At 43.5% G+C, this 26,543-nt stretch overlaps 1 protein-coding gene and 1 long non-coding RNA gene across 2 annotated transcripts in view; both read right to left on the bottom strand.

Moving 5' to 3' along the window:
- The window catches only part of LOC306652524, a 1,123,790-nt gene that overhangs the window by 144,521 nt on the left and 952,726 nt on the right, over positions 1–26,543 (bottom strand). The gene's annotated exons all lie outside the window — the stretch shown is intronic.
- LOC306652528 (phosphatidylinositol 3,4,5-trisphosphate-dependent Rac exchanger 1 protein-like) lies at positions 11,463–14,477 on the bottom strand. Its single transcript, XM_079125374.1, has 3 exons — positions 13,660–14,477; positions 12,873–13,010; positions 11,463–11,549 (listed from the first exon to the last, which is right to left on the bottom strand). Exons 1-3 carry the CDS (start codon positions 13,771–13,773, stop codon positions 11,532–11,534), a joined length of 270 nt encoding a protein of 89 aa, XP_078981500.1. The 5' UTR covers positions 13,774–14,477; the 3' UTR covers positions 11,463–11,531.

The raw sequence follows: 26,543 nt of genomic DNA, 5'->3' as shown, positions 1-26,543 counted from the left end.
GCGATTAGGTGCAGAACAGGGTCCCAGGATCTAGGAGGCTTCTGGGTGGAAGAGCCGCACAGAGACAGGCTTAGGGCGGAGCGAAGGTTCCAGGCCTATGGGCAAATTCTCTGTGGAGGGGCAGCCTAAGGAGATTCATCTGCGAAGGGTGAGGCTCCCAGGCCCAGGAGGTAGGGCCGGGACCCTGGAAACTTTGCAGAGGAAGGCAGCCCAGCCCAGGCAGTAGCTGTAAATTGAGGGGAACCTCTAGGAGGAAACTGACCAGCGAGACCTCCCCACTGGGTGAGTCTTCCCTGCCTGGTGAGGTTTCCCCACAAGGACGGTAAAACCAAAGACACAGGCCCAAACAGGCCTTGCCTCAGCCCACAGCCTAGGTCCCCTTTGGATGACCATTGGTCAACAAGTGGAGGCACCTCTGCCCACTAGCAGGGAATATACCCCACCTGAAGGCCACCACTCCTAGAGAGGCAGCATCCTTGTGAAGCACCGCATTATCAACTTCCTCCAAGACTTCAGCCTACTGAAGGCTAAGAGGGGATATATACAGAAATCTTCAGGGACATTGTAAATCAACAGAGGAAATCTGCAATATCTCAGCGGTCCACTGATATCTGAACAATATGAGAAAACAAGGAAAGAAAATGCTGCAAACAAATCTAGATGTTACATCAATAAAACCCAATGACAGCATGGCAGAAGAAATGACAGAAAAGGAGTTCAGAATGTACATAATTAAAATGATCAGAGAAGCAAACGATGAGATGAAAGAGCAAATGCAAGCATTGAATGATTGCACCAATCGACAGTTAAAAGAGCAAATACAGGAAGCAAAAGATCATTTCAATAAAGAGTTAGAGATATTGAAAAAAAACCAAACAGAAATCCTTGACATGAAGGAAACAATAAACCAAATTAAGAACTCCATAGAAAGCATATCCAATAGGATAGAACACCTGGAAGACAGAACCTCAGACATTGAAGACAAAATATTTAACCTTGAAAACAAAGTTGAACAAACAGAGAAGATGGTAAGAAATCATGAACAGAATCTACAAGAACAATGGGATATCATGAAAAGGCCAAATTTAAGAATTATCGGGATTGAGGAAGGCCTAGAGAAACAAGCCAAAGGAATGAACAACCTATTCAATGAAATAATATCAGAAAATTTCCCAAATCTGAAGAATGAAATGGAAAATCAAGTTCAAGAGGCTTACAGGACTCCAAATACACAAAATTACAACAGACCCACACCAAGGCACATTATAATGAAAATACCTAACATACAAAATAAAGACAGAATTTTAAAGGCTGTGAGAGAAAAGAACCAAATTACATTCAGGGGGAAACCAATACGCATATCAGCAGATTTTTCAATCCAGACCCTAAAAGCTAGAAGGTCCTGGAACAACATTTTTCAAGCCCTGAAAGAAAATGGATGCCAACCAAGAATCTTATACCCAGCAAAACTTACCTTCAAATTTGACAATGAAATAAAATCCTTCCATGATAAACAAAAGCTAAAAGAATTTACAAAAAGAAAGCCAGCATTACAGAACATTCTCAACAAAATATTCCATGAGGAAGAGATGAAAAACAAAGAAGCAAATCAGCAAAGGGAGGAATTATCCTAAAGGAATTGTCAAATAAAGGAGGAAACAAGTTGTGTCAAACAAATAAATAAACAAAATTTTAAAAATGAACCAAATGACCGGGAAACCAAATCATTTCTCTATAATAACCCTGAATGTTAATGGCCTGAATTCATCAATCAAAAGACATAGACTGGCAGACTGGATTAAAAAGAAAGATCCAACAATATGTTGCCTGCAAGAGACTCACCTCATAGAAAAAGATACCCATAGATTAAAGGTGAAAGGATGGGGAAAAACATACCATGCACATGGACTCAGCAAAAAAGCTGGAGTATCCATCCTCATTTCCGATAATGTAGACTTCAAGTCAAAGTTAGTCAGAAGGGATAAAGAAGGACATTTCATACTGCTTAAGGGAAGCATAAATCAGCAAGATATAACAATCATAAACATCTATGCCCCAAACAGTGGCTCATCTATGTATGTCAAACAAATCCTTCTCAATTTCAGAAACCAAATAGACCACAACACAATAATACTAGGTGATTTTAACACGCCTGCTCTCACCACTGGACAGATCTTCCAGACAAAAATTCAACAAAGAAACCATAGATCTCAACAACACAATCAATAATTTAGACTTAACGGACATTTATAGAATATTCCATCCAACCAAGAGTGAATACACTTTCTTCTCAGCAGCACATGGATCCTTCTCTAAAATAGACCATATATTATGCAACAAAGCTAATGTTAGCAAATACAAGAAGATAGAGACACTAGCATGTATTCTATCAGATCATAATGGATTGAAGTTAGAAATCAATGAAAGAGTAAAACACAGAAACTATTCCAACATCTGGAGATTAAACAATATGCTATTATATGATGAATGGATAAGAGAAGATATTAGGAAGGAAATTAAAAAATTCTTAGAGGTTAATGAGAACAAAGAAACATCATATCAAAATCTCTGGGACACTATGAAAGCAGTACTTAGAGGGAAATTTATTTCATGGAGCGCATTTAATAAAAGAAGTAAAACTCAACAAATAAACAACCTAACACTACAGCTCAAAGCCTTAGAAAAAGAAGAACAGAACAGCACCAAAAGTAGTAGAAGACAGGAAATAGTTAAACTCAGAGCTGAAATCAATGAAATTGAAACAAAAGAAACAATACAAAAAATTGACAAAATAAATAGTTGGTTCTTTGAAAAAATAAACAAAATTGATAAACCTTTAGCCACACTAACAAAGAGAAGACGAGAGAAAACCCAAATCACTAAACTTTGGAATGAACAAGGAAATATCACAACAGACAGGATGGAAATACAAAACATAATCAGAAGCTATTTTGAAAATCTATACTCCAACAAAATAGAAAATTTCGAAGACATCAACAGGTTTCTAGAGACATATGAATTGCCTAAACTGAACGAGGAGGACATAAACAATTTAAATAGACCAATTTCAAGTACTGAAATAGAAGAAGTCATCAAAAGCCTACCAACAAAGAAAAGTCCGGGACCAGATGGGTTCTCAGCCGAGTTCTACAAAACCTTTAAGGAAGAGCTCATTCCAATACTTCTCAAAGTATTCCATAAAATAGAAGAGGAGGGAACCCTCCCAAACTCATTCTATGAAGCCAATATCACACTGATACCTAAACCAGACAGAGACTCATCAAGGAAAGAAAATTTCAGACCAATATCCTTAATGAACATCGACGCAAAAATTCTCAATAAAATTTTAGCAAATCGCATACAAAAACATATTAAAAAGATAGTGCACCATGATCAAGTGGGTTTCATCCCAGAGATGCAAGGTTGGTTCAACATCAGGAAATCAATAAACGTAATTCACCATATTAATAGACTTAAAGTCAAGAATCACATGATTATTTCAATAGATGCAGAAAAAGCATTTGATAAAATACAGCACCCCTTCATGCTCAAAACACTAGAAAAAATAGGGATAGTGGGAACATTCCTTAACATTGTATAGGCCATTTATGCTAAGCCCATGGCTAATATCATTCTAAATGGTGAAAAACTGAAAGCATTCCCCCTAAAAAATGGAACAAGGCAGGGATGCCCTCTTTCACCACTTCTATTCAACATCGTTCTTGAGACTCTGGCCAGAGCAATTAGACAAACCAAAGAAATTAAAGGGATACGAATTGGAAAAGAAGAACTCAAACTATCCCTGTTCACTGATGACATGATTATATATTTAGAGGAACCTGGAAATTCCACCAGAAAACTCTTAGAACTCATAAGTGAATTCAGTAAAGTAGCAGGTTACAAGATCAATGCCCATAAATCCAATGCATTTTTATACATAAGTGATGAATCTTCAGAAAGAGAAATTAGGAAAACTACCCCATTCACAATAGCCTCGAAAAAAATAAAATACTTGGGAATCAATCTCACAAAAGAGGTGAAAGACCTCTACAATGAGAACTATACAACACTAAAGAAAGAAATTAAAGAACACCTTAGAAGATGGAAAGATCTTCCATGTTCTTGGATAGGAAGAATTAATATTGTCAAAATGGCCATACTACCTAAAGTGCTATACAAATTCAATGCAATTCCAATTAAAATCCCAATTGTGTACCTTACACAAATAGAGCAAGCAATTATGAAATTCATCTGGAAGAATAAGAAACCCAGAATAGCTAAAGCAATTCTTAGCAGGAAGAGTGAAACAGGGGGTATTGCAATACCAGATCTTCAACTCTACTACAAAGCAATAGTAACAAAAATGGCATGGTATTGGTACCAAAATAGAAAGGTAGATCAATGGTACAGAATAGAGGACACGGACACAAACCCAAATAAATACAATTTTCTCATACTAGACAAAGGGGCCAAAAATATGCAATGGAGAAAAGATAGCCTCTTCAACAAATGGTGCTGGGAGAATTGGAAATCCATATGCAACAGAATGAAACTAAACCCATATCTCTCACCATGCACGAAACTAAACTCAAAATGGATTAAGGACCTCGGAATCAGACCAGAGACCCTGCAGATTATAGAAGAAAAAGTAGGTCCAAATCTTCACCTTGTTGGTCTAGGACCAGACTTCCTTAACAGGACTCCCATAGCACAAGAAATAAAAGCTAGAATCAACCACTGGGATAGATTCAAACTAAAAAGCTTTCTCTCAGCAAAGGAAACTATCAGCAATGCGAAGAAAGAGCCTACAGAGTGGGAGAATATCTTTGCCAATCATACTTCAGATAGAGCACTAATCTCCAGAATCTATAAAGAACTCAAAAAACTCTACTCCAAGAATTCAAATAGTCCAGTCAACAAATGGGCTAAGGAAACGAATAGACACTTCACAGAAGAAGATCTACAAGCAATCAACAAACATATGGAAAAATGTTCAACATCTGTAGTAATAAGAGAAATGCAAATCAAAACCACCCTAAGATTCCATCTCACCCCAATTAGAATGGCGATTATCAAGAATACGAGCAACAACAGGTGTTGGCGAGGATATGGGGAGAAAGGTACACTCATACACTGCTGGTGGAGCTGCAAATTAGTGCAGCCACTATGGAAAGCAGTGTGGAGATTCCTTAGAAAACTTGGAATGGAACCACCATTTGACCCAGCTATCCCACTCCTTGGCCTATGCCCAAAGGACTTAAAATCTGCATACTACAGAAATACAGCCACATCAATGTTCATAGCTGCTCAATTCACAATAGCCAGACTGTTGAACCAACCTAGATGCCCTTCAATTGATGAGTGGATAAAGAAACTGTGGTATATATATACTATGGAATATTACTCAGCCATAAAGAATGATAAAATTATGACATTTGCAGGCAAATGGATGAAATTGGAGAATATCATGCTAAGTGAGATAAGCCAATCTCAAAAAGCCAAAGGACGAATGATATCGCTAATAAGTGGAGGATGACACATAATGGGGGGGAGGGAAGGTTTAGAGTTAGGGTTAGGGAGGGGGGCAAGTATGGAGGAAGGAACTACTGTATAGAGGGTAAAGAGGGGTGGGAGGGGTGGGGGGAAGGGAAAAAATAACAGAATGAATCAAACAACATTGCTCTATGTAAATTTATGATTACACAAATGGTATGCCTTTACGCCATGTACAAACAGAGAAACAACATGTATCCCATTTGTTTACAATAAAAAAAAAAAAAAAAAAAAGGACATGGAACAACCATATTGGAAATATTGTATTATTTATTGATGTCTACATGGGAGTTTTATATGTGTTGTAGATGGTCATTATGGATATTATAATCATCTTTAAGGTCCCAGGGAATCTATTATATTAGTTTAATGTGCAATAGTAAGAATATTTCTTTAGTATTAAAGACCACATGGCAACTATTAGTTTTAGAGGGTACAACAAATTCATTACTTTCACAATAAGGGTACCAAGCAAGGCAAATATTCTGTTAGGTTTAGATTTTATAGAATGAAAAGCATGTTAGTATGAACAGCTAGAGGCTAGTGATTACAGCAATTTTAATGCTATAGCATGAATATAATATCAGTATAAAAAGAACAAGGGATTGTTTAAAAAATAACAAAATTCTACTTTAAATTTAATTTAATTTATTTATTTTTATGTGTTGCTCAGGATTGAACCCAGTGCCTCACTTGTGCTAGGCAAGTGCTCTAAAAGTAAGACATAAACCTAGCCCCAAAGGACAGTTTTTATATGAGTTTAAGAGGCCACATATTCCATATTACATGAATTTGAAGGGACTCAGGGAAACAATTAATTTTGGATGTAAAATGATTGATAATATGTTGGCATTAAAAGCCAAAGGACAACTACTATATTAGTTATAAGCTCTAATGTATGAATATTATGTTAATACTAAAGGACACATTGCATGTTAAGGATACTATGTGAGTGTCAGCAGTCACATTAAGGTTACTAGTGTCTTCAGTCACAGTGAGTGTATTATATGAGTGTCAGGTTCCACAGTGAGGTATTAAGTTAGTGTCAGAGGCCAAGTGTAAACATTATATGAGTGTCAGAGGCCATAGTGAGGGTAATATCTGAATTTCAGTGGCTACAGTGAGGACAATTTGTCAAGGTTAGCAGTCACAGTGAGAATATTATGTGAGAACCTGAGGCCATAGTAAGGATATTATGTGAGTGTCAGAGGTCACATTCAGGGTTTTATGTGAGTATCAAGGTAACAATGAGGGAATTTTTTGAGTCAGACCAAGGGAAGATACTATTTGATTGCCATGGCAGCAGTGAGTGTATTATATGAGTGTCAGAGGACACAGGATATTATGTGAGAGTCAAAGACCATAGTGAGGATATTGTATGTCAAAAGGTACAGTGAGAATTTCATATAAATGTTTGAGGCCACACTGAGGACATTATATCAGTGTCAGAGGTCAGACTATTTTTATTGAATACCAGAGGCCTCAGGGAAGATATTCAATGAGTGACAGTAGTCACAGTGGTTACATTGAGAATATTATGTGTCAGTGGTATCAGTGATGATATTATGTGAGTGTCAGAGGCTACAGTGAGGGAATTATGTGAGTCTTATTGGTCACAGTGAGGGTATTATATTAATATCAGAGGCCACATTGAGGATATTTTGTGAACGTCAGAGGCCACTGTAATGTTATTTTGTGAGTTTCAGAGGCCAGAGTGAAGGTATTAAGTAAATGTCAGAGGTTTAATTGTATATATTATGTACATGTCAGAGGCCACAGTGATGGTATTACATGAGTGTCAGAACCTAATGAGGATATTATGTGAGTGACAAAAGTCCCAGAAAGGATATTGTATGAAAATCAGAGGCTACATTTGGGATATACTGCCAATCACAGGGACAGCACTGTGGAAATTATGTGGGTGTCAGTGGCCACAGTAAGGATATTTTGTCACATCTGGGTCCAGCATGAAGATATTTTGAGTGTCCAAAGTCACAGTGACTGTCTTGGTCAACAGTGAGTGTGTAATGTTTCAGAGGTGACAATTATATTATGTGAGTGTATAAGGCCACATTGAAGGTATTTTGTGAGTATTAGAGACCACATTGAGTGTATTATATGAGTGTCATGGTAACAGTGATGGCATTTTGTGAGCGTCAGATGCCAAGTGAGAATATTCTGTGAATATCAGGGGCAAAAGAGAGTGTATTAAGTGAGTGATAGAAGTCATTAGAATAGAATATTATGTGTGTCAGAAACCAGACTGAATTTATTATAGAAATATCAGAGACCAAGTGTGGATATTATGTGATTGTCAGAGGCTACATTGCAAGCATTATATGAGTGTCTCAGGTCACAAAGAGGTATTAAGTGCATGACAAGTCACATTTAATGTAATATGTGAGTATAGGAGGCCAATTTATGGATATTATGTGAAAATCACAGGTTAGAAAATGGATACTATGTCAGTATCAGAGACCAAAATGATGACATAATGAGTGCAAGAATTCAAAGAGAGGATATTATATCAGTTTCAGACATCACAATGAAGGTAATATGCCAATGTCAGCGGTCACAGTGAGGATATTTTATGTGTGTCAGAGGATCCAGTGAAAATATTTATGTGACTTTCAGAGGACACAGTGCAATTTTATGTGAGTGACAGAGGTGAGAGTGGTAGTAGTCTGTGTCTGAGGTCAAAATGTGTGTATTATGTGATTGTCAGAAATCAGAAATGGGGATTTATGTGAGTGTCAGAGGGTACAGTGAGGGTACTATGTGAGTGCCAGAGGTCACAGTATAGTTATTATGTGTCAGAGGTAGCATTGATGATATTATGTGTCAGAGGTCAATTAAGGGTATAATGTTGCTCTGGCAGAGGCACAGAGATCTGAACATGTACTTTCTCTTTCAGAAGCTTGACTTGATTGTTCTTTTTCTACAGTTTTTAATATCTTTTACCCTTCACTTAACTGTTTTTGAAATTTTGGTTTTTTGGAAGTCAGACAAAAATGAACTAATGTACACAATGCTATAACAACATCAAACAGAAACAAGAAAAGGTAACACAAACATTAATTTACACATATTTGTTATGGGACGTCCTGTGCTGTCTCTTGAGACAGTCTTTCAATATATTCTCTCTCTAGGAGAATCTTCCGTTAATAATCCCTCTCTAGGGGGCTCTTCTGTTAAAAACTTAAGGCCACCATTTCCTCAAATAGGGAAACCTCGTTAATTACACTAGCGAAATTGTATTTTTTTTTTTATTCCTGAGCACTCACAAATTTCCAGTTCGATCCTCCTCTGATCCCAGTCTGGGCCACAGCATTTGGAACGACGTGGCTTATTCCCTGTTCGGACCACCTCTTGTGGATATCCACGGCTGCTTGCCAACAGGGCTGCTACAAGCGTCTCGCCACCCAGCTTCGCTTACGGGAAACTGTGGCTTCTTTGTCTTTTTGCTTACTGAAAACCGCCGCTCCTCATGCTTACAGCCCGACCTCGGGGACAGAAGACATGTACTCTTCAGAAGTTCATGAAGCAGCTTCCCCTTTATTCCAATAACACCCTCAATATATATGCAGTCTCATGTATAAGCAATTGTAACCAGATATGTCCATCAATTCTGTTAAAGATCAACCAGTCACTCACACGAGCATACATGTATAGTATATTTCTCACAGGATAGGCAGCTGAACTGATTATAATACAGCCAATTGTAAACACATTCTGCCTTTCTCCATGCATATTCAGACGCCGTTTGCTCTCTGCCAGTCGCCATTTTCGGATGGACGTGGCGTAACCCTGGGACCCGGGTTCTGCCCACAATAAGTATTCAACTACAAACATTTTCATACATCAATAGACAGGGATCAACATTTCACCTCAGGATGCATCAATTGTGTGTCTTGATGTACAGGAAAGGTTCCTTGCAGGATTGCTGTGGAAAGGAAGATAAACATTTTCTAACAAATTTGGTGGCTTTGTTTGTGGCTGGGTTGTCTGCAGTGGATTTGACAGAGTCAGACCACTAGAGGATCTAGAGGGTACCAAAAAGCAGTTCCTCCGAAGCTGAACAAATGGCTCCTCTTGGAGAGCGCTCACTTAGCAAACCAAGGACCAGGATTCGAGTCCCTCCGTGGTACCTCAGTGCGGAAGTGATGGAAGAAATCTTGAACATGCCAACTCTCTCTCATATAATATTTTCCTTCTCTTTTCATCAACTCAATGGGCACAGTGAAACAGAACCAGTTGGACATGTAAGCCATTTCCAATCAGACATTCAGCATGGAGTTGCGCTCAAACTTAGCAGTGCTTTCCCAGTCACCTGTGTTTCCTAGCAGGAGATGTTCCTTGACATCGGTCTACTCACAGCAACTCATGGGTTAGCCCCTTCTCATGACATGCTCATGGGGTTATATCATCAGCAAGCTTTTCAGGAAGAAGATGCTCACCATTTTGCAAATGGCAGGAACTTCAAAATGACAACTGCAGTAGTATTTGGCATTTATCAAGCTTCTTGGGCACACTCCACATGCTGTGCAACTGAAGGGGACTTGCATTGCTCTGCAGCTTTCATGTCAACCTCAGGGTCATATGGAAAAGCAAGAGGTGAGGACCAAAGACAGTTGCCTTTCGCCCTGGCTTTTCTCACTCAGTATTCCTCAGCATCACATTGCAAATGATTTGAAGCCCAGTTGTATGATTTGGGGATGCATACATGTTAGCTCCTGCTGAGAGCATTCAGGAGGAACTGGGGGAATGTGCAACCTAGTCTCCCAGTATCATTGGATGTCCAGTCTCAAGAGGAATGAAGCCCTTTTCTAGACTACTGTTAATTAGGATGGAGGATCTGAAGTGTTGCAGTGCAGAATTGGCTGAATATTATGGTGTTATCATGTGCACCATGGTTCTGAAAATGAGTGGCTCGTGCTTTGCAGGCTTAAGAATGACACAAGAAGCCCTATAGGAATGAAGTCACACTGAGAGAGGGAAAGCAGAGACACTAGGCTGCTGGTGGGGAGGCAGTGGATATAGCCAGTCCTGGAAAAAATAAAAATGCTCCAATTTGAAAATGCTTGAGAATACACTCTTCCTGCTCACTAAGGACTATCACACTTTTGCATGTTCCTTAAGGTGTCCTCTTTTGAAATTCAGATTTTGCACATTCCATTGGGTATTGATTTTGCTTTTGAACAGGAGCGTTTGCACTAAATATTTGATTTTGAGGTGAACTCATGATTTCCAGAGCCATGCTTCTCTGCTGCATATCACAATGTGAATTCATTTTCATTGAAGGTCAATGGAGAAGAGAGTGCATTGTAAGGAAGGCCTTTCACCAGAGGTCTTGTGCTGAAAATATTTAAAAATCAGCATATGCATCATCTGGTGTCCCTTACAAGCAACAGGAAAAAGCCAGGAATCGGCACAGGAAATCAGGGTCAGTCATGATACTTGCTCAGAGAATGACCTGTCACTGACTACATTCTGTACTTGAACGGTATATTGAAACTACGGAAATGTCTGGGAATTGTGACCCAGACCTTAAACAATTCCCATTTATTTAGTGTCCCTTCACTGAAGTTGCTTTTCAACACCAACACCTTTCTACTTCTCATGCCCCTCAAATGTCCTTTCTCTTCCCTTTAGAGTATTCGGCCTTGAAGCTCTGTGCCATTCCTCTTTCAGCCAAATGCCTCTTCACCTCTGATATTCTGCCCTGTGAAAATGTGTTCATCATGCCAAGAGCAGGGATCACAGGCATGTGCAGTGCCTAGCCAACATTTCCTCCTATGATTAATGGCTCTGAGTGTTTCATCATAGCAGGTGTAAAGCTGACTGACACCCACTCACACTATCACAGAAGCCTCCACATACACTAGCGTAGTCAGTGGGGTTCCCACTCACCTCCCACCATGGTGTAAACACAGGGCGGGGCGGCTCCCCGGATCTGGAAGCACAGGGCCTCAGGGTTGTCAGGGTCTTTGATGGTCCTAAAGCAGGCACCAGGGACAGATAAGGCATAAGGAAAACAACACACTTCCCACAACCCAGGGGCACCTGGGGGCCCCTCCTCTGAGGCTTCTGGGAAGCTCGGCCCAGGCTTGCCACTCCCACAGGAGAAATGCAGTTGCCCAGAGTCCACACCACCAATTCTGTGCCTGAGTGTCCCAAAATTCCACCAGGCCGCCTGCACCACTCCCCATCCCAGAAGCCCCTGGTGACCAGACCAGTACCCCACCAGCAGGTGCTGACTCACTATGGAATAGGCAGGGTGAGAAGTGGCCCAGCTCCGCTTGGTGCTGTTCCCAGAGAAACACCCAGTGGGGCCCCTAGCGAGGGGATAGAAAGACCTGTTGCAGCCATACTGAGGCCCACTCCCCACCATGGCAGAGAGGGCCATACCTGCCAGGGTGTGTGGCAGGTGTCCTCTGTCCAGGACACCCCTGCCCAGGATGTGTCCCCAGTCCTGCCTTTGTCCATCCTGTTCCCACCTGCCTGATGAAGCAATTCCATGATCCTGTGCAGAACTTTGAAGAGATGGTTACAGCTGGTACCCTTTGCCACTGGCACAGTCAACCACACGGTGACTTGACTACCTGAACCAGCTCACCTTTGACTGAAATAACCACATTCAAAATGCCCACACTCCCACAGGGGAACACTGGCCTTAAGTAAAAGGGAGACTTGGACACCAGGTGTGTGATTTGAAAATAGAGGACTCGCCCTGAACCTTGACCTACCCAACCTGCAGCCACTGAAACCCAGAACCTCCAGCTGCTCTTCAGAGAGCTCATGTGGGTGCAGGGCCCCCACAGGCCGGCCCCCAGTGCCTGGTTGGTTTCCTCACCCTATCACTCGGTTGCAGCCCTCAGCTTCCTTGCTGGTCCTCAAACATGCCAGGGACAGCCCTACCACAGGCCTATGCACCTCTGCCTAGAACCTCCTCCCCCAGAACCCCTACAAGGAGTCCCAGTTACTGGCAGCCTCTCTGTGTCCACCACACAGCCAAGTCTACTCACATCCCTGTCTGTTCACAGCTCACTAGTCACCCAGCTGGACATATCTCACACCCCTAACTGTGTACTTTTGTCCCTGGCCCTGTCCCCCAACTTGATCAGAGGCCCAGAAAGGTAGAAACTGTGTCCACACCAACAGGTCCACATGCCCAGGGCCTGAAGGCCCCTAGGAACAGCCAGAGCTCATGTCCCATGATGGCTGCAGGAACAGGACCCCAACAGGGCCACAGCTCTTGTCCCATCAGCACCCCAGCATGGCACCTCCTCAGCACACCAGCAGGGGTGGGGGACACTCACTCTTTTGCCTTGGTGGTGCAGGGGGCAGTGCGAGCAGAAGTTCTTGTTGAGGAGGGATTCCACCTTGGAGAAGGGCTGCAGCAACACCATGTCCTTGTTGTTGAAGTATATCTTCCTGCCCTCCAGCAGGCCAGCCATCTTGGGGACCACAGAGCAGACGGGCATGTGGTTAACCATGCTATCCACAGTGAAGGACCGTCCTGTCTTCATTAGGACAGGGCAGCCCTGCAGGCTTCAGTGGCTCCCCTGCAGAAAGCACTGAAGGCAAAAGTTCTGGACGGCAGCTGTGGAGGGTGGCCTAAGCAGTGGGGCCAAGCTTGGCATCCAATGTGGTGGCCACCTGGTGACTGTTCCTCTCATGGGGGCTCCTGGCATGGCAGGTGCAACCCCACCTCCCACAAAGGAGAAGCTTTGACCTGGGTCTCAGTCCTGCCTCCCACTGGGCCCTCCTCTGGTCCTGTCCAGGAGACCCTGCCTCCTCCAGGGCACAGCAAGGAACTCCTGCTTGAGCTGCTGCTGTTTGAGTTTTTTATCTTCAAAGCTCTTTGGAAAAGTAACTCAGAACGTGAGCATTCCCAGTGCCTCTGCATAGAGCCAGCAGTGGGCACTGGTGGGCCACATAGGAGCACACTGAGTTGGGGGGTGTGCTCCCACTCCCTGGTACTTGCAGGAGTCCTGGGCCCAGTTTCCCCAAGTGAATGAGAGGAGCAGCACCGATGTCCCCAGATCTGCCAAGCTGCCCACTCCCACCTGCACACAGATCCTGCCAGCAGCTGGGAGGCCTTACCTCTGCCAATGAGCCCCTCTGGACTAACTTTATGACCATGTCCTTCTTTTTATTCTCGATGTTGAAGCCATAGTCTTCCTCCTGGGACAGGATCTGAGGGCCTGAAGCAGACATGGTGAGGCACCCCACCCTGACCCCACGTCACTGAAATCCTGCCATCTCTTCATGTCCCAGGGACACCAAGGTTGGGTGCAGATAGGAGTCTGCAGGAGAGCAGACAGACTAGGCCAACTGCACACAGTAGGTGCTCAGTGGATACCTGAAGTGAGACCCTCACCCCACTCCCACCAGAACCTAGTGTATTCATCCAATCTGTCACCCCTTCCTCCTGCCAGCCTAGGGAACAGTCTCCTTCCTTCCATGTTACTGTTTCCCATCCACTGGAAAATCATAGGTGCTCAACAAATGACTCAATGAATAAAACAGACCCAGAATATAGCCATGGATGTGGAAAAGCAGCTCAGAAAGCAGCAGCCCCTTTCATGCTGGAAGAAGGTCCTGGGGCTCTTTGGGGAAAGAGCCCCTGCCCCTCATACATTCCAGGTCTGCACAGGGTGGGAGATAGCTACTGGACATGGCAGACTCAATGGCCCTGCCCACTCAGCTCTGCAGCTGATGGTCACAGGGGGCCAGACCTTGGCATGGAGGCATGTGCAGTCCAAAGTAAAGCAAAGCAGCTACAGGCCAGGGAAAGTTGTGGGGCCACAAGGCTGCCCTGGGGCAGAGAGCTGGACATCACAGTGGGGGAATTCACCAGGCAGCAGGCCAGAGTGCCACTGCCCATAGTGAGAAGCAGGACCAAAGTGGCTGGCATTGAGATGGAGCTGGGGAGGCAGCGTCTCCTAGGCCACTGTGATCCCTACATGTGCTGGGGAGCCCTGGAGGAATTGGGGAAACAGCAGCACCCACAAAGAAGGAAGTGGGCATCTTCCCATCAGGAAGACCAGCTCTAACTGGGCAGGAGTGAGCAACCCACTTTGAGCCCCTGTCCACCACCAAATGGAGCCACACATTACGAGGGGCTGGTGTTCACCAGTGGGCAGGCAGTGAACAGGACTGTGGGTCTAGGTGGGCACACTTTCTGCATAGCTGTGAGACCTTCCTGAACTGCAGACAGTCCCAGCCACTGAACACTGGCAGCACATGTCAGACCTAAGGCCCTGGGACGCAGCGGAGTGACTGCCTTGTGACCTGCAGTCACAAGGCAGGCTCAGGGCTGGAACAACATGGCCCACACCTGTTTCCTTAAATAAAGTTGTATAGGCACATGGACATGCCCACTTATTTGCACATTATCTGTACCTGCTTCTGTGCTGCAAAGGCACATGTGAGTAGCTGTGCCAGAGACCTCAGCATTTATTCCCCAGCCCTTCACAGAGCTAAGAGTACCAAGCTCTGAGACAGATCAGAAAAGCAGCATCTGGCAAGGACCGTGTGAGGCCTCTGGACGCAACTCTTCTCCCACCTCTGCTGCTACAGCCCAGCCCGAGCCGTGACTCCTCAGCCCTAGACCTCCTTAAGGCCACTACCTCTGCCTTCCCACAGACCACACTCCACCTGTATGACACAGAAGGATCTAGAACACAACAGAGTCACCATGTCCCTCCTGTCCAGAACCTCCTGGGACTCCACCTTATTTAGAGTAAGAGTCCAAGACGCCTCACATGCCACCATCCTGGAACATTTAAGAAGACACAGTTCTTTGTGTCTTACTGGTACACACATGACTGTGACCTGTCCTGTTCACTGCTGCCCCAGCAATTAGCACCAAGCCTGGAACACAGTGGGTACCCACCACAGTATAGAAGGACATGCAGGCTTGGCTGCAGGGAGGAAGACCCCTTGAACCCTGGCCCCACAGGGAACAGTGCAGGGGGCTGACTGGCAGCAGGAGCCTCACTCTGGTGCCAGGAGCAGAAGCTCCAAGTGACAGGCAGGGCAGACAGGGCAAGCTGGGGCAGAGGAACAAGGTAGGGTTACCATGGTGCATGAAGCCACTGTTTCACAGGCCCACGCCGAGCACCACAGCCTCTTCCTGCATCTGGCAGTCCCCCTCATGGGGAACAAGAAGGGAACAGTGGCATCAGGTGAGTTGGCAATGCTGAGTTGCAATCCCGCCCAGAGTACAACCTCCACACACACCACATCCCTTTAAGTCGCCTTTCACTTGGGGCATTGTTCCTACAACTGAAAACCTGCCAAAGTGGCACCATCAGAACCAGGGATATGGGTCCTCTCAGGGTTGCCAGGGAATGACCCACTTCCTCACAAGGAGCCCTGCCCCCTGCACCACCACCCCACTAAATTATCCAGCATCATTTCTGTTGCTTGCAACCCACGTAATCTCAAAACAGTCGGCAAATGGAGAGTGTGGAAGGGTAACAGATGGAACAGCAGGGACAAAGAAGCAGAGTGGGAAGGAGCTCAAAACCACAGGAGAAAACAGGAGCAGCAGGGCCAGCCAGAGAGCAGCCAGGCCAGGGCCATGGGGCCTGGGAGCCTGCGGTGAGTCACAAGTGCTGGGAACCAAGCCTGCAGAGTCCACTCAGCACTGTGAACTGAGAAAGGGGCTGCCAGTGGGGGAGCCCAGGTGCTGACTGGAGGCCCCTCCAGCCTCCCCATCCAAACCACCAGCCCAGTGAGCAGCAGAGTGTTCTGCCACACCTCCCTGTCGGCAGCCTGAGGGTGTGAAGGGCATTTTCCCAGGTGCAGGGGACACAACTACTCTTTCAGAGGCTACTGCTGCCAAGCACAGGCCAGACCCTGAGCAGGAGCCAGGTCAGCTCTGGCCTCGAGGTTCACTGAGCTGCTGCAGTGCTCACTCAAGAGACAAACTACTCCCCAGATACTCCAAGTGAGCCAGTTGCTGGAGAGCCAGTGAGCTCAGAGCTAAGCCAAGGAAGGCACCCAGAGGAGCCACACCTGGAGCAGCCACCCTCAGCTGTGTGGAAGAGCAGGAGGGACAGCTGGGGCATAGGTGGTGCAGGCCCAGCACAGCAGCCTGGGAGGCCAAGGCAGTATCTGGAGCCCACCTGGCTTCTGAGGTGCTCATGGCCTGGGGCAGGTGACCAGCAAGGCCCTCACCCCAGCTAAGTGGACTCAGTTTAGAGTGGCAGGCCCTGGATTCCTCACCTGGAGAACAAGCTCACATCTCTGGTTGGCAGCCACTACTGGTGGTGTTTTCTCCCCTCCAGGGTGAGGCACAAGCTGTTCCACGCTTACCAGGGTCCACGGCCCTGTCTCCCCAATCGCTTGCTCATCCCCAGGCTCCAGCCACCTGGTCCCTGCTGCTCATGCCACACACCCAGGGCCTGGGGCCTTGCTCTTTTCTCCAGCTGGAGTGTCCAACCTGAGCTTTCCAGGCCTGGACACCAGGTCACCTGCTCCGAGACTATCCTCTAAATTCCCAAGACCCTTCCCAGCATGTCCTCCCCAGGAACACTCAGCCCGTCCCTCTCAATGCCACCACATTATCTACACTGAACAATCAGAAATGAACACCTGTCTGCTCTGTTTGAAGTCTCTCTCCACTGAGGGGTTGGTGCTGTGGAGGCACAGGCCTGCTGCCTTGCCTGTGCACCCTCACCACCTAGAAAAATTCTATCCCTGGACTTGCATGACATGTGGAAGTATGTAGCAGGAAGGAGGGTAAAGGAGGAAGGCAGGAGTGGGGGGAGGCTGGGCAGCTGACCCTGAGGCCCCCTCTATGTGGCATCTGTGCCTCTAAAAGAGGAATCATTGCATAACAGCCCAGATTTCTTGGCAGGATGAAATGAGCCACTTCAGGGGGAGCTGCTGGGATGGAGGCAGCGAACATACAGCAAATGCCACCATGGGACAGTTGGGGCAAGACCCTCGGCATGAATCTGAGGACTCTATAAACATGCTGGAGCCTGCTCGCTGCTGAGCACCTGCTGGTCTGGGTGCTCAAGACAAAGGTCATCACTCTGATTTACCCACTTGATGGGGGAAACTGAGGCACAGGCAGGCTGGGCAGGCTGTCCCAGGTGCACTGAGGCATGAAGGCCTTTCAGGGCAGGGTTTTCCCCACCACCAGGTCATGGCTGGAACGCAGGACCTTGGGCAGGTCTGGTCTGTGGACCAGAGCTACAGCCAGGACTAATTTCCATTCAACTCTCCTACTCTGGCCCTCACTACCCACACTGGGAGCCCTACTGCCATCAGTACCCACCTTCTGTCTGGAAGAGCGGCAGGTGGGCTGATACAGTCTTCCGGGTCAGTGCAGGCATCAGCATAGACCAGCCAGTGCCTGGCTCCATGGCCTGGCCCTGCTCTCTCCAACTGCAGCCCACCACCCCTGCTCCCACTGGGTGTCCTAGAGCCCAGGCAGTGCAGCGGTGGGAGTGAAGGAGTGTGACCCCCACCCTGCCCTGGCTGTGGCCCTGGTAGTCAGTTCCTGGTCCTTTCTACATAGTTGGGCCTCACCCACATTTGTGTTCAAATTTGGAGTCTGCACTGGAGGGGCCCATGTGTAGATCACCAGAGCCTTCGTCAGTACAGAGCACCTTACAGTTGAATTATTCTGAGACTGGTATTGTTGCTTTTAACAGGAAAGTGAAAAAAGTCAGGCTACTATCAAAAGTCACACTTGGTCAGAGTATACCTATTCATATGGTAATTTACTTTTTACTATAGATTGGCTTTGCACAAGAATCAGAAAGACAACTTCTCTTCAGACACTAGTAACAATTCATAGAGGAACTATATTTCTTCCCATACGGTACCTCATCTTTTACTCCCCAAACAGCTTTTCAACCAATGATTTTCAAATAGAGGGGGTAAATTATCAAAATCACTTAGGGCAATGTTCAATTCTGATAGGATTTTCTTATTATATGAGGAGAATCTATTGGGGATGATGTAATAAGTACCACTATTTCAGTCCCTTGATTTAAGTATTCTAATTGAGAATCACAAAGCTGTATTAAGTGACTGCTAGACACAGAGAAAAACAGATCCAACATCCTAAAAGAGCTAACTAATGATTCAGTGGAAGAGTCAGTGTGTGAACAGCTGACTCCCACAAAGCAAACTGATAATTTGCCTGCTGACTCCAAAGCACTGTACTGAAATGTTTTATCAGGCCATATCTAGGATCTTGGTCAGAAGACCTTGTTAGTACCAAGGTCAACCATGAGCAAAAAAACAGAAAAAAGGTCCATGTACTGTGGATTTTTATGATGCTCACCATGATACAGTGTGATAAACACAGTAAAACAAGTACAAACAACGATGAGGTCTATGTGTTTGTACCCCCATCCCCATGATGTCTAACTGAAATTCTAACTCCCGAGGTGATAGTCTTGGAGGTGGGGTCTCTGGGATGGCTTAGGTTATGAAAGAAGAGTCCTTTTAGATGGGATGATTGTCTTTATAAAAGACCCCAGAAAGATGTCTCCACTCTTCCACTTGGTGAGGTAGCAATGGGAAGAGGACATCTGCCTATATGGAAGGAAGGGTGCCTCACCAGACACCCTCTCTGTCAGAGCCCTGATCATGGACATCCACCTCCAGAACTGAAAGAAGTAAAGTTCTGTTGTTTGTCAGCCACCCATTCTACAATATTTTGTTACAGCAGCCCATGTTGACTAAGGAAAACCTAATAAATTGAAGAAAAGAAAAGAACAATTAATTTTAGGAAGTTTTTCCAAAGGGGAAATATCAGGTAGGACTTAAGGGATGAACACAATTTTGCAAAAATGACAGAACTCACAGTGTGAGCACACATTCCACTATGGACATGGTTTCTTAACTCACGTCTACTGACTACTTTGACCTCACCAATAAACTATGAAGTAAAGGCTGCTGTTGTCCCTATTTTATAGGCAAATAACGTGAAATATTAAATAGTTAAATATCTGGTTCAAAGTTACATAGAGAGTTGTTAAGTGGCAGAGCCAATATCTGAATCCATTTTGCCTGACTCTATAACCTGGGGTTTTAAACCACCTTTTGGACCCACTACCTTCCAGCAAACAGGTGGTAAAACTGACAGGCTTAATCTGGGTAGAGATGATACAAAGCTAACATGACGGACAGGGGCATGATTGGAAAGGGTGTGTGATGCAACTCTCCTGTGGACAAATTGAGGTCTTAAATCAGTGTACAAGTGTGATTCAATCTATGTTTCAGGAAGACATGTAAGATAATTCTTCAATATAAGGAGACTTCTGCACAGAAGGAGGAAAATTTTAAAAAATTAAAATTTTCACCTCACAAAACTGGAGGTGCCAGCTAGACAGTAAACAGCTAAATACAATTTGCAAAATTTAAAGTGAAAAGATCATAAACCTGTATATAAACCTGTATATAAATGTGCACAGACAAAACAAAATATAGACTGAATGATTTTTATCTTCTTGATTTAAGCATGTTTTATAAACAAATCAAACATGTAACCTACCTTGCATAAGGGACTCAAATTAGTCCATGATACTATGGCCTTGACAAGATAGCCAATATTTTCTGTCCCTTTTTATACTTCCTGCCTTAATTTATGGCAATAGTGAAGTGGCCATATCAGTCTAAAGTGCCAAATAAATACATGAATCAGCAAACAGAGATTTTCTTCCCTCTTGTCCAACTAAAAACACTTCACATGGATGAAAAAGAATATACCTATACATGAAAGAATCAGCACCTCCCTACCCCAATATCCCTGAAAAATATAAGAAACTTTGTTCCAGAAGAAATTTACTCTAAGGAAATATTATAAAGTGAAAAGGAAAGAATGTTTCACACAATGGATTTCATAAGAGAATGATTTATAACAGAAGAAAAACGAAATTCTAACAATCAGAAAATAGCTGTCAAGTATGTGAATCCACTCAATGGAATACTATGGAGCCCTTAAAATTATGTTCACAAAAACTACATAATAATTTTGAACAGGGTTTGGGGCATAGCTCAGCAGTGAAGTGCTTGCCTGGCATGCAAGAAACACCATACACACACAATTAAAAAAAGTCCTTTGTAGCCAAGCTTGGGAGTGCATACCTGTAATCTCCACAACACAGGAGGTGAGGTAGAAGAATCACAAGTTGGAAGTCAGCCTCAGCAATCAAGTGAGACCTTCTCCTCCTTCTCAAAATAAACAAAAATAAAAGGACTAGGTGTATAGCTCAGTGGTAAAGCACCCATTTAGTTCCATACCCAGTACCAAAAACTTAAAATAAATAACTTGGAGAAAACTAGAAGCAAAATATAAATGTAATATATGACATGAACAATTGTGTACATATACTAAAGTAACAGTGGCTGAGTCTAGAAGGTCAATTCTATTTTTCTAAACTTTCCCAAGTTTTTTAGAGAAAAATTATAATTCTTTTTTTAAGTCCTTCTATGCCAACATTTACTAATTATAAAACACACACACAAAGCAATTCATGAGCTAAAGACATGTATACACTCTACTCAGAAGTCAGGTTGACTTCCCCTGTGCTCCAGTTCTTGAAGTAATAATGATGCAGCATAAGACTGGGTTCAAATTCAGAAGTCTTTCCCCTGCAGTCTCTCCCAAGAGGAGGATTTCTATTTGGTCTGCTAGAAGATGTTCTTATAATACCTAGAATATATCCTTATAATGATCTTCCTTAGATACGGTATTCCTTATTATTTAAAAGAAAAAAATCAAGGAATGTTTAAATACTTCCAAGAGCTGTGTAACCAGCTTCATATTTAAAGAGCACCTAATTAGCCATGGCATTCTTTCCACCATGGCCTCATAAAATAAAGAAGCATGTAATTTTCCAACTGTGTGAGTGACAACAATACACTCTCCATTACTCCACACCTTACAAATCCCAGCATCCCACAGGAAGTTCTAAAGGACAATTATTCTAGCTTGTGTCTGAAGGTACAGTTGGCACTCAATGCCCTTGGGATATGTACTTGTGGATTCAACCATACAGTAGATAGAAAAGAAAGAAAACACTGTACATGCTTTCAACATATATATGTTCCCTAAATGATACAACTATTTGCACAGCACTTACATTAAATGAGGTGTCAGAGAGATGATTTAAAGCATAGGGAATGAGGAGCATGGGTTACATGCAAACTCTAGGCCCTTTTATGTATGGACTCAGGCATACATATTTTGGTATCCTTGGGGATCCTGGATCCAACCACCCACAGATACCAGGGGCTAACTAAAGCTTTAAATAAAAATGAGTGGAGAGGAAGGCAAAAAATGGCTCAGCTTCTGCAAGAGCTGTTTTACAATTCTTGCACTGGAATGGAAACCAGGCAACAAGACAGAATGAATGAGTCCATTAAATAATGAGGACACAATTATTCAGTAAGCTAAAACATGGATCCAAAATATGACTAGGCAACAAAAACCAGACTCATACCTTATAAAAAAAGGCAACTGACCAAAGTTGAGTGGACTACAGTCACTGAAACAAGGGGCTCACCTTTCCCCTCACTTGTTCTTTGGTTCACTACTCTGACTTAAATAAGGGTAAAATATTATGGCATAAAGATCAAAAGAACTAAGAAACAAAAATTCATGTTATCAATTAATTTGCTTTGAAACTGTTTAACAGCTGGATAAGTTTTTCAAGTAAAACAGACAACTTCATACTAACTCAATAAACCAGTTGAACACATATGACCAGGCTCATGTCAGGGAGCTACCTTCTTAAACAGATAAGACTGAAAAAGAAAGCCTGAGCTCCTACAGCAGATGAACATATTCAGGCACAATGGCCAACAGCCTGTGCTGTTTCCTTTGCTACCATTGCATTCCATGCATCCCCAGCTTTGTGTTGCTCAACTTGCAATGGAAATCTAAATGAGTTCACTTAAATATCAACCAGTCACACTAAGGGATATGAAAAATGGAATGGATATTCCCAAGAAGCCTCAGTAAAAATCAACTGCTGCTTTGGAATGCATTATGATTTAACCAAGAAATCTTTTAACTAGTTCTATTTGTCTTAGAATGATAATAAAGCTGCTATGTAGCTATGTAGACTAAGAAGACGGTAAATTTGACAGAACTGCCTGTTGGATATTCAAAACTTGTTGTGGAAAATGATGACCCCATGATTTATAAAGCTTCAGCGATGCCTCCATTAGCCTTGTAAGACTACACAAATGAGTTCTTTTATACACACACAAGTTGGCCTTAATTATGTAGGCTACTGCAGCTTAAATATGCTCCTCTAATTACACTCATTTATTCTTTTTCCACTCTACCAAGTTATTAAATTTTCTCTTCAACTCAGAATTACCAAAAATAAAAATTACAAACTGAATTTTTTTAACTAAAAATGTAGTAAATGTTGCTTGAAAAATGAGACTTACTTCCTTTTAATGTTTTAATTAACTTAGCAGGAAAAAAAATTACTTAAGTCTCAAGAGGTCTAAGAGGTTAACATTTTTAATTACCTAAAAACTGTCATTTCTCTAAAATACAAAGATCATCAGCTCTGAAAAGGAAAATAAAATGCAAAAGGAAAAATGTATTTCATTACATACCTATTGTAATAGGGGTCAAAACTGAATCAAGGACAAATCCCTACCCTCAGAAGAAATCTGATCCTGCCTACACTGTCCAGATACTTTGACATCACCATCTTCAAAAAATCACCTCTCAAGATCTGGGTTACAGTTTCCTAAGAATTGCAGTATTTTACAAATGGTACACCACCCACACAGAAATACCAAATAAGTGCAAATAGTAATGAGGGAGGGAGAGTGGAGTACAAACACTTTGATCAGTACAGTATATTTAGGCCTGGCACCTACATTGGGGCAATGCTGATGCAAAAACATTTACACCCATTGAAAATGCTAGGCAGTGAACACAGGATCTGCCTTGATTCTTTTTAAAAAACACTTGTTCCAATACAGCTCACCTGCCACCCATACAATGTTGCATTGTAGTTATAAACAACAGGTAAAATCAACCTGGGCCAGGAAGTTATCTCCTGGTGTTCCTGAAGTGTGGGCACATTATCCAACACAGGCAATTTGAGCAAAAGATGTTCTTTCAGAAAAAGGGCATTCTGTAATTCAGCCACTGAGAGCTTCAGCAACAGGAAGACAGAACAGGAATCATGCACCTTTTCTATCATTCCATACTTTGGGGGGAACCAAGGAAAGAGAAAGGGCATGCTGTCAGCGCTCACGAAAAGGATGGTTTCTCCAGAGATTGCAGTCTCACTGGTTATCTTAAGGGAGTATTTTACAAAATTGCATGTACCTCAAAATTAAAGCCTCCGCTGCAGTAGTTTTGATATCTGGACAGCTTCTGTTCCTGCTGCCTCCCTGAAGAACATCAAGAAAACGTGCTTCCTTTAAGCCTGCACAGGCATTCAGGAACCAGAAAAGCAGGTCCCCATTAGTCTCTCACAACCACCACCGCACATTCCTCCAGAAACAACCTGAGAAACACTAACTAAGAGGGTCGCAGGGTAAAGAAACTTGCGGACACAGGTGTAGTGAGGCCAAGGAATCCGGTAATGGGAAGGGATGAGAGGATTAGGAGACTCGGTGTTGTAAGCTGAAGAGGGGGGAATTACATGCTGCTGCCAACCCTTTGGATAAATCAAGAAGAATTTCTGTGTGAGCTTTCACCAACAGGGACCCAAAGAGGCCGGTGGGCACGGAAGGGAACCCTTGCAGGACGCCTGGGACAAGGGCACCAGGTGTCCCCCTCCTGGGCAAACCGCTTGGTGGGGCGTGGAAAGGTCAGTGCCCATCGAGGTCCTCCCACCCCCACAAGGGTTGGCGGATCAGCGCGGGACAACACCAGCTGCAGACACCGTACAGGCCTCAGCAGGTCTGCAGAAATGGAGAGGGAAATAGAGACATGGACCACGAGGGTTGCAAACTGACAAAGTGTTGCAGGGAACCCGCGGCGCGGGCACAAGGGGAAGCAAGCTGGCGAGTCTGTACCTGGAGCAGCCTGGAGGTGTCTTCATAGGGAAGTTCCCCTCCTGCGCAGCTCTTGTCCGCCTGAGCTGAGACCAAGGCACTGGGAGGCCCAGGCCGCCGAGGATAGGGCAGGAATGAGAGCAGGGGAAAGCAGGGTTCTGACCCTCTCTTTTTTACCAGCTTGGAGGCACCCCATCCACGCGGACGCAGGAGTGGTGGGCGAGCAGGGTCCCTCCCCTTGCCTGGGCCCGGGATCAGCTGCTGAGTCTCTATTTCCTCCAGCCACCGGTCCAGAGCCTGGATTGAACTGCTTCTGCAGGCGTCTGGGGGTCTCACTTGAGCAGGTCCAGCGACCAGGGATCCTCTCCAAATTCCGGGCCCAACGGAGAGGGCAGAGAAGCTGCGGGAGGCACTTCCCCCAGTTCCCAGGCCCACACTCATGCCCAGCTCCTTCCAACAGGGGATAAAAAACACACTGACTTTCTGGCTTTCCCAGCCCCAACTCTAGTCCTGGTGGAGCAGGTTTGGTACAGTATGTGTAAATAAGGCTCGCTGTGCTGTGAGTTTATTTGTGACATGGTCCTTAACACATCACATCCACCATGAGCACTGATCTTCCTTAAAATGCAGATCACATTCTCTCACTCCATTTTTATGTCTAGTTTTCATTTCCCCTCATTCTCTTCACAAAGATATGCAGCCCCAAAAGTTGCTTGTATACAGAATTGGATAGCCTATTAACTATTGCAAAACCCCAGTGCATAAATGCATTTCCAACTCAGGATTCAATGATTTGAATAGGACCTTGTTGCTTCAAATAATGACAGAAGCCACAAGGAGGTAGCTCTTCATACACTGCTTGTTTAGTTTATTTTTTATGACCTTATAGATGTCACAAACGCCTTCAGAACAAAAGTAAACATGTCTACCTGATTTGCATAGACATTGAAAAGATTTTTGTCCAAGAATCAAATTTTTGCATGGACAGTTTCTGAAAGGTGGAATGGAATCTTGAGTAATTATCATAATGCTGAGTTGTGTTTAGAGAAGGATTATTCTGAGGAGTAAATTTCATATCAACCAAAAGAATAACTTCCAGCAATATTATCATCATAAACCATGGTAAATGAATGTTCCTGCAATTATTCCTGTACCTGATGCATCAAGCATCCCATCTAAAATTATTTTTTTATTTATCAATTATTATTTATTTCATATTTAATTATTCAAAGTAACAAATCATATAAAACCCATAAAATGTCTTTTATAAGTTATATATCAGAATATGTCTTCTAAGTAAATTTTGAATCCCTTATTTGTTAAACTATTTGAGCACTTACAGGTCAATTTTTGGATCTCATCTTATTTTTTCTAAAAGCAGCATTTATCAGAGTTGCTCATTTTCTGCTTCTTGGAGCAAGAGCTGGAGTTAGCCTTGTAGAATGCCCCTGAGATTAGGTCTCCTGTTCAGAACCCTCCTTTGGTAAATAAAATGAGATATATATAGTCAAGGGAACATTATTTAGTCAGAAAAAGAAGCAGAATACTGACATTTGTTACTTGGATGACCCTTTAAATTATTGCAAGTGAAAGAAAGTAGACATAAACAACCATATTTTGTTTGCTTCATTTATTTGAAATATCTAGAGGAGACAAATTTACAGAAATAGAAAGTAATTGGGAATTGAACGACCTGGGGGTGATAGCCAAAGGTTGTAGGATGATGAAATTATTCTAAAATCAGTTTCCAGTAGTGGTTGCACAACTTTGAGTGTATAGCTATTGCACTTTATGCCTTAAGTGAGTGGATTATATGGCATGTGAATTTTATCTCACCAAATCTACTAAAGGAAAAAATGGAATATTTAACCAAATGCAGTATTATGATCCTAGATTGGATCCTGATGAGAGAAAAGTAATATATTGGCATAATAAAGCTGTTAAATTTTCTAAATCTATACATGGTCTTTGTTAGT

Source organism: Sciurus vulgaris (assembly GCF_902686455.1).
Source record: "Sciurus vulgaris genome assembly, contig: HiC_scaffold_261_arrow_ctg1, whole genome shotgun sequence".
Lineage (NCBI taxonomy): Eukaryota > Metazoa > Chordata > Mammalia > Rodentia > Sciuridae > Sciurus > Sciurus vulgaris.
This window is presented reverse-complemented; position numbering and strand designations above follow the sequence as displayed.